Source organism: Ipomoea nil, unplaced genomic scaffold (genome assembly GCF_001879475.1).
Source record: "Ipomoea nil cultivar Tokyo-kokei standard unplaced genomic scaffold, Asagao_1.1 scaffold0688, whole genome shotgun sequence".
NCBI lineage: Eukaryota > Viridiplantae > Streptophyta > Magnoliopsida > Solanales > Convolvulaceae > Ipomoea > Ipomoea nil.
In genome coordinates, this window is record NW_017617116.1 from 3,430,533 (window position 1) to 3,446,588 (window position 16,056).

Here is a 16,056-nt window from a genome sequence, read left to right on the forward strand (position 1 = left end):
CAACTATGTTCTCTAAAGCATATAATAAGAAATCAATATAAATGAGTTAGAAATTAACCACCAAAGCCACAAAGTCCAGAGATAGCCAATATGAACTTCGCAAACCCAGATGCAGTTGTATGGCTTCATCGCTTTGTGCAAATGGTTTCGTAAACAATGTCATATCCTTTGCTTTTCCCTTTCTTCTCTTGTCGCCATCAATTTTACTGCTTTGCACTTCGACCGAAAATTATAAGTGGAGCAACCTTTGGCAAAAAAATATATGAATCATTCCACTTTCAACTAATGAGAAACAAATAGCTAGCAACTAAAGCATTATGACTTATGAGTACTCACCACAAATTCTTCTTCGACACTGTAGCAGCAAATATTAAGTCACGAAGAAGATAGCAGGAATGCTTATTCCTACATAAAAAATATATATATAAAACATTAATGTGTGTTAAGAGAGACAGATCTAAAAGCCACCATTAATGAATTAAACTACTAAAGTAACTAGCATTACTACTACCCCATGATGACTTACTGGTGTCTGTTTAAACCAGCATAGAAATCCTTGATGAACAAGTGAAGCCAATTGAAAATGAAAGCTGCACTTCTAATTAATATTCTGACTTCACACTAAGCAGGTGATCATCAACCAGTGCTCAGATATTCATTCTACATTCAGATGCACTTGATCTATCGTAAAAACACCATCCTGCATAATTGAGAGAGAGTGACTACTGGAGCAGTAAAATAATGATGGTTAATAGAAAGGTATTATCATACATTATTGATAATAAACTTTTCTGATAACTTCAGTGTTGGCAACAGCCACTCTGTAAAATAAGTGAGCTGATTTTTATTCTCATCGCTATCACCTGTGAAATAAGATTAAAACACTATAAACCCATTTTCCAATAATAACAAAGCCCGCTTGACAGAGCAAGAAATGATTACTGGTCAAATATTTTTATGCAAACCTGAAGGGCGCACAAGCATTCTGTGAGAAACAAAGGACTGCAACAAGAAGTAAAGTATAATTTTAGTTACAGACAATCCAATTCAAGCTAAGTTAAAAAGGTTTAAGTTCCAAAAACTAAGCTATAAAAGCAGATGTCTGTTTGGCTCTTTTTATAACTAAAATTATTACACAGCAATTTCTGAATGGAAGCATGGATATTCTTGAAGATTATTACTGAGGTATACCGCATACACATAGGGGGAAAGATAAGTCCACAGATTAGAGAGCAAAAGTGAAGAGGTTCATGCTCAAAATACTAGAAAAAGATTACTTCATACGTAATGTTCAGATGAATCTACCAACTATGGTTTTGTGCCATTTTTTAATGCTCTTCCCACTCATCTCAAATTCTCATTAAAACAATGGGGAATATCAAATGGTCTTATCTTCAAGAAGAATAACAGAGCAGGATACAGGATTATTACCTGCCAGACTGAAGGCATATACTCACGAAATGGTAGAATATTTGCCCTACTCCTAACACTTGTAGAATCCAAGGAGTTTTGAGCAGGCCACTTCCCCACATTCCTGTTTGAAAAGTTCAAAAAACATATTCTATAAGAAAACAATGCCATATCAGGTAACAACCTAAATCATCAATGAATGACAAGCTTGATTGAAAATAGTTATTAAATATTTAAATGCGAGTCTGAATTCACCAAATTTTCATCAAATGAAGTGAACTTACTCCAAAGAACTATCATTTAAAGAGAAATAAGACAGAATCTTCCAAATGATTCCAGCAAAGGTAAAAGTATCCTTCCCATGAATAATCTTATACTCCCTCTATCCCAAAAAAAAAAAAAAAAAAAAAAAAATCCTCCTTCCTATTGGGATGTCCCCAAAAAAAATTGTCCCTTTTCAATAAATATAACAACATTTATTACTTCATTGCCCAAAACACCCTTAAAAACCTACTACAATTATTATTTTTTAAAAAAAAATTTACAGTGCATTTATTATGGGCAAAAATGAAAATATATCACTTAGTCAATAGTCAATACATTGAATATACTCTCATGATTTGTATGTCCAGCCAAAGGGGACAACATTTCTGGAATGGAGGGAATACTTGATTATAGTAAGACCAACATGTACACTGCCTGCCCAGAGCATAATGTGTCTATTTCCTAGTATTCACCATATTCTGTTGTTTCAGACACAGTGTTCAGATGTTTTTATATATAAGGGTGCAATTATTTTCTACTCTTTGGTGAGGAAAAAGCAAAGGTAGACAGGCTACCCCATACCTCCTAACAAGGAACATCGCGGTCACACACTCACACCTAACCACTCAGTATTCAGAGTTACCCCTGCCGCATCATTCTCAAGCACATAATTTTAGAACAATTTTCTTCTGTTGAAACATGTGACTAATCTTGGATTCTATTAAGGATATGACTACTTAGCCTTATATATACAATACATCCAACAAATATCACTCTACATAGAATCTTTGAGAATGCAGATTATCAACCAAGAAATCAAGGTTCGTCAGCTTTGCAAAAATAACCAAACAGAAATAGAAAACACCCTGTCCCCTACCTTACAACTTCATTTGATGCATGCTTATCCTCTAAACTAACTGCTTTAGTACTTAGGACAAGCATTGGATGAACCAACAGAATCTTCCGAATCTCCTGAACCACAGTTTCTGATACACTTTGAAGAGAGAGACTTTTCCTGAGTATATAACAAACTTAGTTGACACTAAACATTAATACTAGAATGTGTTAGAAACAAACAAACAAACAAAAAAATTGAAGGAAAAAAAAAGTGAAATTTGCAGAGAAGGCAATGGGGTAAGAAACTAGAAATGAGTTCCACCATATAGCATCTACATTCTAAACAGGACAGACCACAGGATGAGAGAGTTCAAGGAGCTTTAGGCTACACCACTTTGGCAAGATGATGACAGGGCAGGAAAATTTGCTTTTAGGCATTCAGCAAAGATAGTGAGAACAAGGGTGAATGGAGACTTAGGTGAATTAAGCAGTATGATACAGGAAGGATAAAAAGAATGTTGAATGCTGAGGCAAGTAGACAAGATGACATGAAAGATAAGAACAAATTGCACTTTTGGTCCTGTGAGTATTAGGATACTGACAATTTGAGTACGTGACTTTCAAAACTCCCAATTTAAACCTTTAACTATGCAAAAATTGGCAGATTTAGTCCTCCGGGCCAAATTGCCGGCCAATTTTGGCCGGAAAAACATAAATTGGTTCGAATTTATTTGTGTTGAGGGCAAAATCGTCATTTCACTCCCTTCTTCTTCATTCTCCCTTTCTTCTTCGTTCTTCTTCTTCTTTTTCTTCTTCGTTCTTCTTCTTCTTTCTTTCTTCTTCTTTGCTGCTTCTTTAATCTATTACTTGTAGCTTTTGTTATCATTAATAATTTATTTTGAATTTCTAAATTGTTAAAGAATATATTAATCATTTCGCAAAATTTTCTTAAATTCCCTTCATGAAATAATCTTCATATATAAATCACTATATCCACACGCTTATGGAGATGCCTTCCGAGCTTCTAAGAACGGACAGGGCGTCGCCGACAGTGGCGGAGACGGAGAGGGACCTCAGCGGCGGCTTGCCCAGGCAGAGCTCGGAAAGTTCATGAGCCAACAATATATGTTTATGTATTTATTGATTACATATATGTTTTTATGTACAACCGTATTATTTTTATGTATTTAGGAGAATGGAAAATGGGTGATTGTTGGATTTACCAAATTTGGTTTGAGAGAAATTTAGATGATTTTTTTTTTATTATTAAATTAATTAATCATGGCTCATGCATTGTATTGGGTCGGTAAAAAAGCAGCAAAGAAGAAGAAAGAAAGAAGAAGAAGAACGAAGAAGAAAGGGAGAATGAAGAAGAAGGGAGTGAAATGACGATTTTGCCCTCAACACAAATAAATTCGAACCAATTTATGTTTCTCCGGCCAAAATTGGCCGGCAATTTGGCCCGGAGGACCAAATCTGCCAATTTTTGCATAGTTAAAGGTCTAAATTGGGAGTTTTGAAAGTCACGTACTCAAATTGTCAATACCCTAATACTCACAGGACCAAAAGTGCAATTTGTTCTGAAAGATAATTACAGTTTAGGATATTCTCTCTTTCTTCACTATTTCCTTGAATTTTTCTGTTCAGTTGGTTGGGGAAGGGACGTTTGGTTGGAGTTTCAGATGGTTAGCATAAAATACTTCAGTATAATGTCCATCTCTATTATTGAGATGTAAGGCTTAAAGAGAATATTTTATGGACAGAAAACTTGATGCTTTACTGAATACCACAGAACTGCAATTACAAAAGCAATGTTTTAAACTTGCTGATGCATCAACATAAAAGCCATAGAAGGATGGAAATCAGAAACATGCCGGAATTACCACAGTTCTCCAGATATTTTCCACTGAACATAAGTCAAAAGAAATTTTCCTTTATCATTACCTGTTGCTGCTCCCTTGTGGCATAAATGCAGAAGCACGATCCATCCAGTGAAAAGCTCCAATACTGACAAAAAAAAAATAGAGAGTTAAAACATGCCTTAGTTTGCTGTGCTTGGCAAGTAATGATGTAATTTTGCTCAAGAATTATCATTTCCCCACGTGATTGTGCATCATTTATTTATTTACATAACAAACATAGTGTTAAATATGTGCTTCCTTTATCAACCAAGTGGCACCAGTACTTTTAACTCATATTTTCAGCCAAACTCTTGCACTCAATCTATGTCAAGTCCGGCTTTTTAATTACTAAACCAACCTGCAACATGGCAACTAGTCACCATTGAGCAGGCAACAAGATTTAGGCTTGATTTTCCCACCCATTGATATTACAATTTAGCACCAAAGCTACCTATGTGAAACGCAAGTGCAATTGAAAGAGAAATCCTAACATCAAAACAAGGAATTAAAAGCAATATAAAGAAATTAAAAAATAGCTGACCAAACTCCAGAAAACCTGTCAATCACCATTAAATAAGCACCAATTCCATGTGCCTCTTTTGCCATTTGAAGCTGGTGATGCATTGTCTACAATGAATAAGGTGGGAAGAAAAGAATGAAGATATTTCAAACAATGTATCAACTAGAATATCTAAAATGCCAAATATAAAGAAGACTTATTGGTGAAAATGTGAAATAAACCAAAACCTTTACGCCTAGTGACAATTCGTAAACACTAAGAGCATCTGCAATTCGTAAAATACATCAAACCATACAAACAAATAAAATAATTACAACTTAGTGACAAAAACAAGAAAAAGAAGAATAACCTTAAGTGTAGCCAGAAACTGGATACTATCATAGCAACGGATGTACAAGAACCGTCTCATGCTTTCTGCAAATAATTCTTTGTCATATATGGCATCTGCTTCCTTTAAGCATGGCATACTCTTTCCTGATAACACAGAATCCAAGGGTGAAAATATGCAACCATATGCTCGGAAATTCAATGACTACAAAATATTACTCAAATACTCAATAATATTTTTAGCATCCTACAGAAAATTGTGCTGAAAAGGTTGCCTAAATTAACAAGGCTTATATAATTAAATTAAACTCCTAAGTCACTACCATAGACCATAGTACCATGGACTGAAAAACACCTGCCCAATAAATGCCCGAACAGTGACCAAAGCTTTTTTGCATTTCATAGGAAAATGAAATAAATTAAAAATAATAATAATAATAATAATAATAATAATAATAATAATAATAATCGAATTACCCTTGGCTTTAAGTATGCGCTGCTTTAGTGAACCTGAAAGGCTCAAAACATCGAAACGGCAATCCAAGTCGATGAACATCACTGGGCGCTCCAAACCTCCATAATGCACGCCTTTCCATTCCTTGGGCAGAATGCAGTTTATTGAAGCCTGAAATGCAATTGTTATTTTCAACAGAAGTGGAGAAATCCAACATTCGTTTAGTAATATATACAATAGGCATAAGCTGTATTGCAATATTCCCACTATTGCCTGTATAAGGATTTGGGTTTTGGCGGAAGGCGAAGGGCCGACGATCTCGACGATGTTGCCGGCGCGGAGAGGAAGGCGGTGAAGAGGAGGCGGGAGTGGCACGAAAGGTCGCTCTGTTAGAACCCTAGACAGGTACTGCTTTGCGGTTTCATCCGTTCCAATCCAATCTCTCGCCGACATCTTTTCTACTCGGCTTCTTACTGAGTCACTGATTCCTCAACGAAGAAAGCTTCGCGCGCTGTGCAATACAAGACAGCAAGACGATGTGACAAAATATTTGAATTTTTTGGATAATGGTCAAATATATTGTACAATTAAATTAAATTTGTACTAAAGTATCATCGCACCATAAACTACTCTTGAATTATTCGTATCACACATTGTATCATGATTTTCTTTTGCCCTAGCATTTTTTAAAGATTTTCCAGTTATCAATGACATGGAACCAGTAATCTGTTTATGCGAAATGTGAAACTTCTTTCATATTTTACCATTTATACCAAAGAGTATTGCATGAAGGTAGTATATGTTTTATATTTTATTTCTCTGTTGTAACTTAAAGACTCGATATCCTATATCTGTTTTATATTTTATCTCTCGACCTAGTGTATTTCTCGGTCTGAGCAATGCATGTCTACTTACGGGCTGCATTATCAGTAGACGTATTGATCACCTTATAAGTAGACGCCATGATCACATTAGCAATAGACATCCTAGTTGCGTAGATAATATGCCTCTTGATCGTTCACATTTGTATGTCTTTTGGTTGCGCATATCAGTAAATCTCTCAGGCACCGTGTCAATAGACTTCCGCATATCAGTAGATCTCTCAGGCACCGTGTCAATAGACTTCCGCATATCAGTAGATCTCTCAGGCACCATGTCAATAGTCTTCATTAATAACCACACAATAGTCACCAACTGTCCGATCATGTGGTTATACTTTTAAAGACAACTGTCAACCACAATTTTACCACCCGCATGTTTCTCATCTCCTTTTTATATATCGGATATTTATTACACATGGATAGGACTTCTCCCGACTTATGCCATTATAACCGGAGTTTCCCGACTCCATCTCACACCTCCAAATTGACATCTCGATTATTTCACCCTTAGTTAACCTTCTGGTCACATATCTCTTTTTCATATTTAATTTGTATTTCAATAATATTAAGTATTATATGTCAAAATTTGTATTATTCAAACATATTAGTAGATTTTAGCCTAGCTCAGTCCAAAAAGTTTCATCATTTTTTCTCTTTTCAAATTTTCAGATAGAACGTCCGATTTTACTATTTCTTTCATACTACTCATCATAATTATACAAGCTGATATGGAATAATTTGCATAACACACTAAATTTAAACGACTATTTTTAAATTGGAAAATGATTTAGTTTTACTGCGAGGTACAATTATTTAGTATTAGTGTATTACTACATGAAAATATAAAGTAATGAATATAATTATTTAACACATAATTACAACCATTTAGTATTAGTGTAATATAAAGTAATTAATATAATTATTTAACACATAATTACAATGAAACCATATATTTAAGGAAATTATATATGAACTCCCAAGTATTACTCGCAGTCACATAATAACGATAGTCTATAATTATTTGTTACATTAGAGAGTAAAAGTGATTGAGTAGAATTTGAAATGAGTACAAGTAAAAATTGAATAACAAAAACTATTCAAAAGCATTAAAGAAGCAATTTAGATTTCAAATTTTCTAATTTCATTTTTTATGTCAAATCTCAATTCACTACACATAAGAAGTGGCAGAAAAAGTATTTTTTCTTACATTTGTGTCCACCCGATCCAAGGTGGCAAATTATGCCCTGGACCGTGGACACGGGTCCAAAACGACGTCGTTTAAAAAAAAAAAAGCGTCATTTAGTTAAAAAAAATTCGCGCGTGTTTTGCCGTTAACGGCATTATTATTATTATTATTTTTTGGATTATGAATGTACAGTTACACCGTTATGAATGTATAATTATGCAATTATGAAATTATGAGCACAGAGCTCTAACATTATGAACTTACAATTATGAACATATAGTGATAAAATTATGAACATAGAGCTCTAAAATTGTGAACATAGAGCTTCGAAAATTTTGAATGTACAATTATGGAGTTATGAATGTACAGTTATGGAGTTATGAATGTACAGTTATAGAGTTATGAACGTACAGTTATGGAGTTACGAATATACAGTTATTAACTTATATTAATAAAATTATGAACACATACTCGAGAGCGGTCTAAATTTAAAAAAAAAAAAAAAAGATAACAGTGCCGCTGTTACCCGTGTCCAGCATGACACTCGTCCATAGCATAACGATTGATCCAAGTTAGAATGGTCCGGGCCCAACTGTCCAAGCCCATTTCATTTTTTCCATTCACCCAATCACCCCTGCTCCGATTCTCCGCCCCGGCGAAAGGAAAATGGGCGGACTGAGGGAAGCGCAATGAGACTGGTTTCAACTTTGAACCACTACACTCACCGCCTCTTCTTCCATTCATCACGCAACTCTTCTCGCCTTTCACCTCTCCCAAAACTTCAGACTATACAATTCAAGTGCCGCAACTACTCTATATCTCACAGCTCCTACATTCCTCCCCGGAGGTTTCGCAGCGGGCCAAGTATGGCGGAATCCGACCCGTCTCCTGCGCTAGTTCATGTGAAAGACCACATCGACTTGACAGCCAAGGAGAAGCAGATTTTTGACCGCCTTCTTCAAGTCCTGCGCCACTTTAATCTCCAGACGCAGCTCCGCGTCGCCGGTGGATGGGTTCGCGATAAGGTTTGGGCTGGTACTCTGCTAGTATGCGTAGAATTTGACTGAATTATAGTTGTAAAAGTTCTAGGTCATCAATCATCATCCACCGTTTAGCTATGAAAGCATAAGGGCAGGACTGCAGGAGCCTTCAACACTAGTTGTAGTTTCTAAAGCTTGTTTGATTTGGAACAGCTTTTATATTTGTTTTTATGAAGTTTCTGCCTTCCTCAATCTGACGTGTTGTGTTCTTAATGTAGCTTCTTGGTAAAGAATGCTGTGATATAGATATTGCACTTGATAACATGCTAGGAAGAGAATTCTGTGAGAAGGTCAATGAGTACTTATCATCTACTGGGGAAGAAACCCAAGGAATAGGTGTCATCCAGTGGTATGTTCATTTAATAATTTACTAAAGGGAGTAAAGGCTCCTATGAGCTTATTAGACTTGGTATTTTTATTTTATATGAATTGTATATAATGTTGTTGCTTGTAATGGTTGGACTTGGTGATCCTGCTTCATCTGTTATTTGTATGCTAAAACTTATACATTATTACAACTAAAATTAGCTTTCTTGTGAACTAAGTAAAGCTTGGAGTTAGCTAGTTTCTAAATTATTTATCCACTATTCTATATCTTTTTAGTTTGAGTTTTGTTAAGAGTCCCACATTGAAAATATAAGAAAGAATATATTAGTTTATAAGGCCATGAGTTAGACTAGCTAATTGATTGGATTCAATCTTTTAGGTCAGTTGAGTGACATTGACCCAATCTTAGATTATAACATGGTATTTGAGCCTGTTCGGTCACCAAGTTGTCTACCTGTGGTATGGCCTGCTTCTTTGGATAATGAAGGGTGCATCTAAGATCACATGGTTTTTGGTTACAGGAATCCATGTAAAACTTTTTGATATAATTTTTATGATTTTAATAGAATTGATTTGTATTTGTATAAAAAATATAAGAAAAACTTGGCAGTTCTGTTTGATATAGAAAAGCCAAATCACATTTGCCATTCACAGAAGAATGAAAACTATAGATACCTTTTTTTGTTGTTGTTGTTGTTGTTGTTGTTGTTGTTTTGTCATTGGCTGAATGCAGGCATTATTTACTAATTTAACCATTTTCATTAATTTTCCAGCAATCCTGATCAGTCAAAACACTTGGAAACAGCAAGGATGCGCCTTTGTGATGTATGGGTTGATTTTGTTAACTTGCGAGCAGAAGATTACAGTGAAAGTAGTCGTATTCCAACAATGGTAAATACAACTTGGAGATTGTGATTGAATGCATCTTGATTTCCATATTGCATGTAGTCACACATATGGGGTCTTGGTTTATTTTGTATCCCAACTGATTGCACGTACAAAAACACCTTTATAATAAATAATACATGGAAGAAGGGGAGACAAGAAGACTGAATAATGCAAGGAATATTACACAGATTGCTTTCTAGGAAAATGCTTGTGATTTATGATTATGATGTAGCACAAGACTGCTCAAAATGGAAGGATGAATGTGAAATAAATATTGTTTTAGAACTTATTAAATAGACACTTGATAAAAGAATTTTATACTAGTATGCTCTGTAGTTTTCTATTGATTAACTTCATTACAATCCTTACCTTTTTCAAGTGGCAGATGATTATTCTTGTTGTTTGTTAACCAAAAATAGGTTCTGAAAGTTCTATTTGTTTTCACTTGTTCCCCTTCTTTCTCAGTTATGCCTAATCTGGTTGTTTAAAATTTTGTTTTATTTTATTTGTTTCATAGAGATTTGGCACTGCAGAAGAGGATGCATATCGCAGGGACTTAACCATTAACAGGTATGTTTGTCTTCAACTAATTAATTGCTGTCTTCTCTTTTGTCCCATAAATAAAAGCTGTGCAATGCAAGTTTGATGTATATATGCATGTGTGTTGCATGACATTCTGATCTCTGAAAATCACCTAACTGATCCTCATTTTGGTTCAACAGCTTATTTTACAATATTAACTCAAGTTCGGTTGAAGATTTTACAGGAAAAGGTATGTGGAAGTTTTCAATTTTCAAAGTTAGTTGTGTCACATTTCCTAATCTGCATCTCCAAAAAGTTTTCTGTTGTAATATACCAAACTTGTTCTATCTAATTCAGGCATTAAGGATCTCAAGTCTGGTAGAATTGTGACTCCGCTGCCTCCAAAGCAGACCTTTTTGGATGATCCACTAAGAGTTCTTCGAGCCATTCGTTTTGGTTAGTGAAGTAAACAACTAATCATGACCTGCTTATCTATGTATGGAACAAGTTTTGGATATTATTTATTATCAGAGTGCCACACTGCCACTTATATTTTGTATTGATTGGTATAGATACACACACACACATGTACACTCTGAATTTTGATATTGAAAGTATAGCGTGGATATCAAGACGTTTTGGTGTCAGTTAGGTCCCTTTTTATAGGTTTTTGTATTGTCAAAAAGTAGACAGAACATTGAAGAGTGAGGATAGAATGTGAGGTCTCACTTCTAAGGATTTTGGATACTGCTTCCCCATTGTAAGGGAAGCAGCTACTCCAGCTAGTACAGAAACTTTGGCTTTTCTATAGATATCATGCTACTTTGAAATGCCATTTTCAGTTGTCTTTTTAAATTGATAGATTATGGTCTGAATTGAGATTGTTTTGATGATTTAATTGACTCATTTAGGAGGGAAAATATAAAAGGGTTGACTAAGGCTTTGAATTTTTTACTAAATGGCATGAACAGATAGGCATCAGTTGGGTCCCTTTTTTTAACTGATACATTGCCTGAACAGATAAAGTTTGATGGTTAAGTGGCAGTTCTTATTAGATAGGATATGACTTACCTAGCCATGTACGCCCTTTTGTGATGTTTAGACTTTATATTCTATTACAACAATGTTCTTATTAAACAACATGGACATCTATGTAATAAAATGTAATTATTTGTATAAAAATTATTTGCACACTAGTAAAATATGAAGTTATGAACATTAATGTTATACAATGCGATCTAATCGTCATATGTGTGGCATACCTAGCTTGCTACGCAACGGCTTACTAAGTGGACTTACACATTTATTCTACTAACAGTAGGTTGCTTTGTTTTCTTAAATTCCTTTGACTATGGCTTCTTCTGCATTTTCACCACTAGACAATTTAATTCTATGGGAACTACTCTGTGACCTTTCAGCTTCATATTCTCCAAAAAGGGAACATGTTGTCTGTTGCCCAAAAAGCACATAAAAACTGCCTAGTTGTACTTTGAGATTTTTTTATCTTTTTACTTAGATTTAAAGTCTAGGCAGTGGTACAACCTTTTTATGCTGCAGACTATTTTTGGTTCTGCTGTTTTTATTTATATTTTCATTATATATGATTTCAGGTGCTAGGTTCGAATTTATGCTAGATGAAGAGCTCAAGAGAGCTGCTTCAGATGATGATGTCAAGGCTGCTATTGCTGATAAGATTAGCAGAGAACGCATAGGTCATGAAGTATGCTCATCGTACTAGCATTTAATCTATTCCAATTTATACCCTAGATCGCTTTAGGGTCTGAACCAGGATATAATGTCAAATTTAGCCTAATAAATTCTTGTTAACAAATAATTCTTTAATTTAAAAGGTGTTATTTAGGTTTGGAGTGAATGGTCCTCCCTTCCTAATGTTGACTTGTACCCTTTTTTCGTTTACTGTATTTTCTCTGGTAGGTTAATTTACACTGTTATTTCCTTTTTACTCCGTACCATTTAACAGATTGATCTTATGATATCTGGCAATCAACCTCTTAAAGCAATTACATATGTTGCTGACCTGCAATTATTTCCAGCTGTCTTTAGTCTTCCTCTGGACGTTGAACCACCAATTCCCACGAGTTGTGACAAGTACCTTCCTTATCTCAAATGGACTTTATTTTATTTTATTTTTATTTTTATTTTCATTTGGGTATTGATCATTATCATTTGTTTTGGGAAAGCTGGAAGATAACTGCATCTTGTTATTTTGTGTTTTCCATTAAAAAAACAACTAAGGTATTAATCAAGTGGAAGAACATTGAATGCACTTTGTTCTAGGATGCCTTGGCACTCCTGTTTACTTCAATTCTCAAATATTATTCTTATGCTCCAAGATGTTCACTGTCTGCATATGTAAACCATATTTACTTGTATATCATAGCTCTTCCCAACTGAAACCTAAGAGGAGAAGAATAAGTTCCTGATGAAATTGAATAAACCATATGATGGTTGCAAATCCTCAAACCATAAATTTGGATTTCTACCTAGAAAGTCTAAAGTCTTGACTCACATTCTCAAGGACAGCCTATGTGATTTTTGCAATATTGTTTAGTGAGCTTTAACTGTATCATATGTATGTGGTGGTGCCTATGCTTTTTCCCCCATTGGGTGGTGATGAAATAACAAAGCTCAATCCACTTTCTGTGGAAAGTTCATTCTCTTCAAGTATTCATTTTCTGAAATTGAAACACAGCTCTGACCTTTTAGTTTAATCTCTCTGTTAGGTTGTGTGTTACTTACATGGATTTAGCATGGAGATTGCTTCGTCTAATTGGATGCTCTTTGACTGTAAGTATCTACATTGATAGATGATGTCTATTCATTGGTTTGACCACTCACCAAGAAATCGTAAAGGAAATAATTACGGAATTCGTTTGTGGAGAAATAGATCATGATTCTATGACTAAAATTATTGTATAACTACATGTTTTCAAGGGTTTATCAATTTTGGCAATGATCCTGGACCAAGCCATTTAATGCAATATGGAAAGAAGAAAAAAATCCACCTGAAGCTTCTATTATCAAATGTGTAGGCTCTGTTTTATGATAGATAGTAATATAGTATGCATGGGTTGGCTCACTTGGCTGCCCTTATATGCACCAAGTATTTGTCATGGCATTTTGATTCTATTTTATGCATTTATTGTTTTAATTTGTTTGGACACTTCTATTTGGATTTTAGGATGATCAAAGGCGGCTTTGCTTATATGCAGCTTTGTTTCTGCCGTTTAGAAACACCATATACAAAGACCATAAAGCTAAAAAGGTAAAGTCTTCTCATGCCATCTTTTTGGCCCTTGGACCATAGAGTTGTGCATTAATGAGTAATGACCACTGTACTTTTTTTTTGGTCTTTTGTTTTGAATGAATATTTATTGCTGTATATATGAACAGATTCCAGTTGTGAGTTACATCTTCAGGAATTCTCTCAAGTTGAAAGCCAGTGATTCAGAAACAGTAAGTGGCAATTATTACAGTATTACAGTTTTATTATCATGGCCCTGTTCACAGTAGATGAGTCTTACTTTCTCTCATTCTCTCCTCTCCCACCTCACACCACTACCAAATATCATCATTGGAGAATAGAGAGAAATGGCTGCAATATACTATTGTTAATTAAATATATGTTATGTTTGCAGGTCACAAGTTTGCATAGTGTGACACAAAAGCTTGTATCATTGATTCCGTTTATTACTTCCAAAGATATAGAAATTATTGAAGTGGATTGGAAAACAGAAACTATTGATGTTCCAGTTGCTGCAAAACGTAGAATACTGATTGGTAAGAAATATTCTTACTTTAGTGCAGGTCTTTTTCTTCTATTGGATCGTATGGCCTATGATTTTATTTTCTTTGATTATAGCACTTCATCTTAAAAATTGTTGGGTGACATGTTTTTTCACCAACAGGATTGCTGCTCCGTGAAATTAAAGAATTCTGGCGTGTTTCCCTGGTACTCTCGATGCTTTTATACCCTACAAATGTGGACACAGAGGAAAACATCGAATTGGAGAAGAGAAGCAAATTATTTAAGACAATTGAGAATGACATACTCAATCTAGGTATTGTTAATAGTCCTATATGGCTATACTCTTCTCATATTCTATGAGCTTTGTTATTTAGCTCTGCTTATGATCATGTTGAATGGACCAATAGAAACAACTTCTAGGTGCTGTGGAAATTGGCTGTTGAAATGGGTTGCATAGTTATATGATATGTTTCTACAACAAAACTCTTTTTTTTTTTTTTTTTTTTTTTTTTTTTTTTTTTAAAAAATAAAATAAAATTAGTGTTTATTGACCCACCTTGGAATTGACATCTATCATCTTTTGGATTTTTTCCCCTTCACCATGCATATGCCTACATCTGCACCAAAAGTCTGCATTGGTAGGTCCCGGTTCAGAAGTATTAGGTCTAATTAGTTTAAGAAACAATTGTAGGACCTTATATTGCAGTTGTGTCGGTTTCTAATTTACCATTGTGGGTTTTGAGTTGGAATTCCATGATTGCATAAACAGAACTACTCAACTACTAACATTTGAGTTCTGAATTTATTGTGATCCTCAGGCCTAGAAAGTGTCTGGGAAGCGAAGCCGCTGGTGAATGGGAAGGAAATCATGAACATTTTGCAGATTAAATCTGGAGGACCAATTGTCAAAGAATGGGTAAGGCAACTAACTCTTGCCGGCTTACTTATCCAGTGACGAGTTTTGCTCATTGGGTTTTGTTTTTCATTTCAGCAACAAAAATTGTTGGAGTGGCAGCTTGCATGTCCTGCTGGGACTGCAGAAGAATGCATAGACTGGATGAAGGAGGCTAATTCAAAACGTGCTAGGACAGAGTAATGGGGAGATCAATTGATTGAACAAGTAATATATCACAATTGTAGCACACTTTAATGTTGACACGGTAAGTGGTTAGAATCTTTCTGTTAGAAAAAAGCAGCATTCCAAAAAGTATTTATTTCCTAGTTGCACAATACACAAATAGGTAGCATTCAAGATCACCAGCAGAAGTGAAACCAATATTGGAGAAATGTCTATGAGAAATGAATAATATTATATGCATTCTCGCTTTTTACTTTATTCTTATAAAGCCTTTTATTATTATTATTATCTCTTTTTTAAATTACAAAGGGCACATTTTTTATTCTTTTTTTTTTTTTTTTTGGGTGTAAACTTGTAAAATTTGAATATATTGCGGAAGTATTGTTTTGTAGTTATTTGAATTATATATTTAAATACGGAGTATTTATATTTATATTCAATCATGTGAAACTTATTGTGCACACATATCGTTTATGTTGTAAATTGTTGGTTAGGTCATAGTTGCCTTAGTAAAATGTCATTTGCACTCATAATTTGTATTCAAGCGTTAACGCGAAAATTAAAAGAAAACATTTTTATAAGTGTAACATTTTCAGATTAAAAAAAAACAGCATAACTTGGTTGATGAAGGTAATAATATATTGTCATATTA

General features: G+C 34.5%; 2 protein-coding genes across 4 annotated transcripts; one reads left to right on the plus strand and one right to left on the minus strand.

The window, feature by feature from the left end:
• Positions 1 to 186: 186 nt before the first annotated feature.
• LOC109176142 (DNA repair protein XRCC2 homolog) lies at positions 187 to 6,256 on the minus strand. 3 transcript variants are annotated; one of them, XM_019325582.1, is made up of 12 exons: positions 5,987 to 6,255; positions 5,737 to 5,884; positions 5,282 to 5,406; positions 4,969 to 5,039; positions 4,456 to 4,518; positions 2,552 to 2,689; positions 1,432 to 1,534; positions 966 to 1,002; positions 772 to 863; positions 527 to 700; positions 337 to 405; positions 187 to 245 (listed from the first exon to the last, which is right to left on the minus strand). In XM_019325582.1, the coding sequence occupies exons 1-10, from the start codon at positions 6,164 to 6,166 to the stop codon at positions 656 to 658; spliced, it is 1,002 nt and encodes a 333-aa protein (XP_019181127.1). In that variant the 5' UTR covers positions 6,167 to 6,255; the 3' UTR covers positions 187 to 245; positions 337 to 405; positions 527 to 655. The 3 variants fall into 3 exon arrangements, with proteins under 3 accessions (XP_019181127.1, XP_019181126.1, XP_019181128.1); XM_019325581.1 differs by having other exon boundaries at positions 4,954 to 5,039; XM_019325583.1 differs by lacking the exon at positions 2,552 to 2,689 and having other exon boundaries at positions 4,954 to 5,039; positions 5,987 to 6,256.
• Positions 6,257 to 8,409: 2,153 nt separating this feature from the next.
• LOC109176141 (putative CCA tRNA nucleotidyltransferase 2) lies at positions 8,410 to 15,689 on the plus strand. The gene is made up of 15 exons (XM_019325580.1): positions 8,410 to 8,805; positions 9,039 to 9,169; positions 9,921 to 10,038; positions 10,553 to 10,605; positions 10,758 to 10,807; positions 10,915 to 11,013; positions 12,168 to 12,277; positions 12,539 to 12,666; positions 13,302 to 13,365; positions 13,760 to 13,843; positions 13,972 to 14,034; positions 14,217 to 14,358; positions 14,487 to 14,639; positions 15,145 to 15,242; positions 15,318 to 15,689. Exons 1-15 carry the CDS (start codon positions 8,470 to 8,472, stop codon positions 15,420 to 15,422), a joined length of 1,734 nt encoding a protein of 577 aa, XP_019181125.1. The 5' UTR covers positions 8,410 to 8,469; the 3' UTR covers positions 15,423 to 15,689.
• Positions 15,690 to 16,056: the final 367 nt, after the last annotated feature.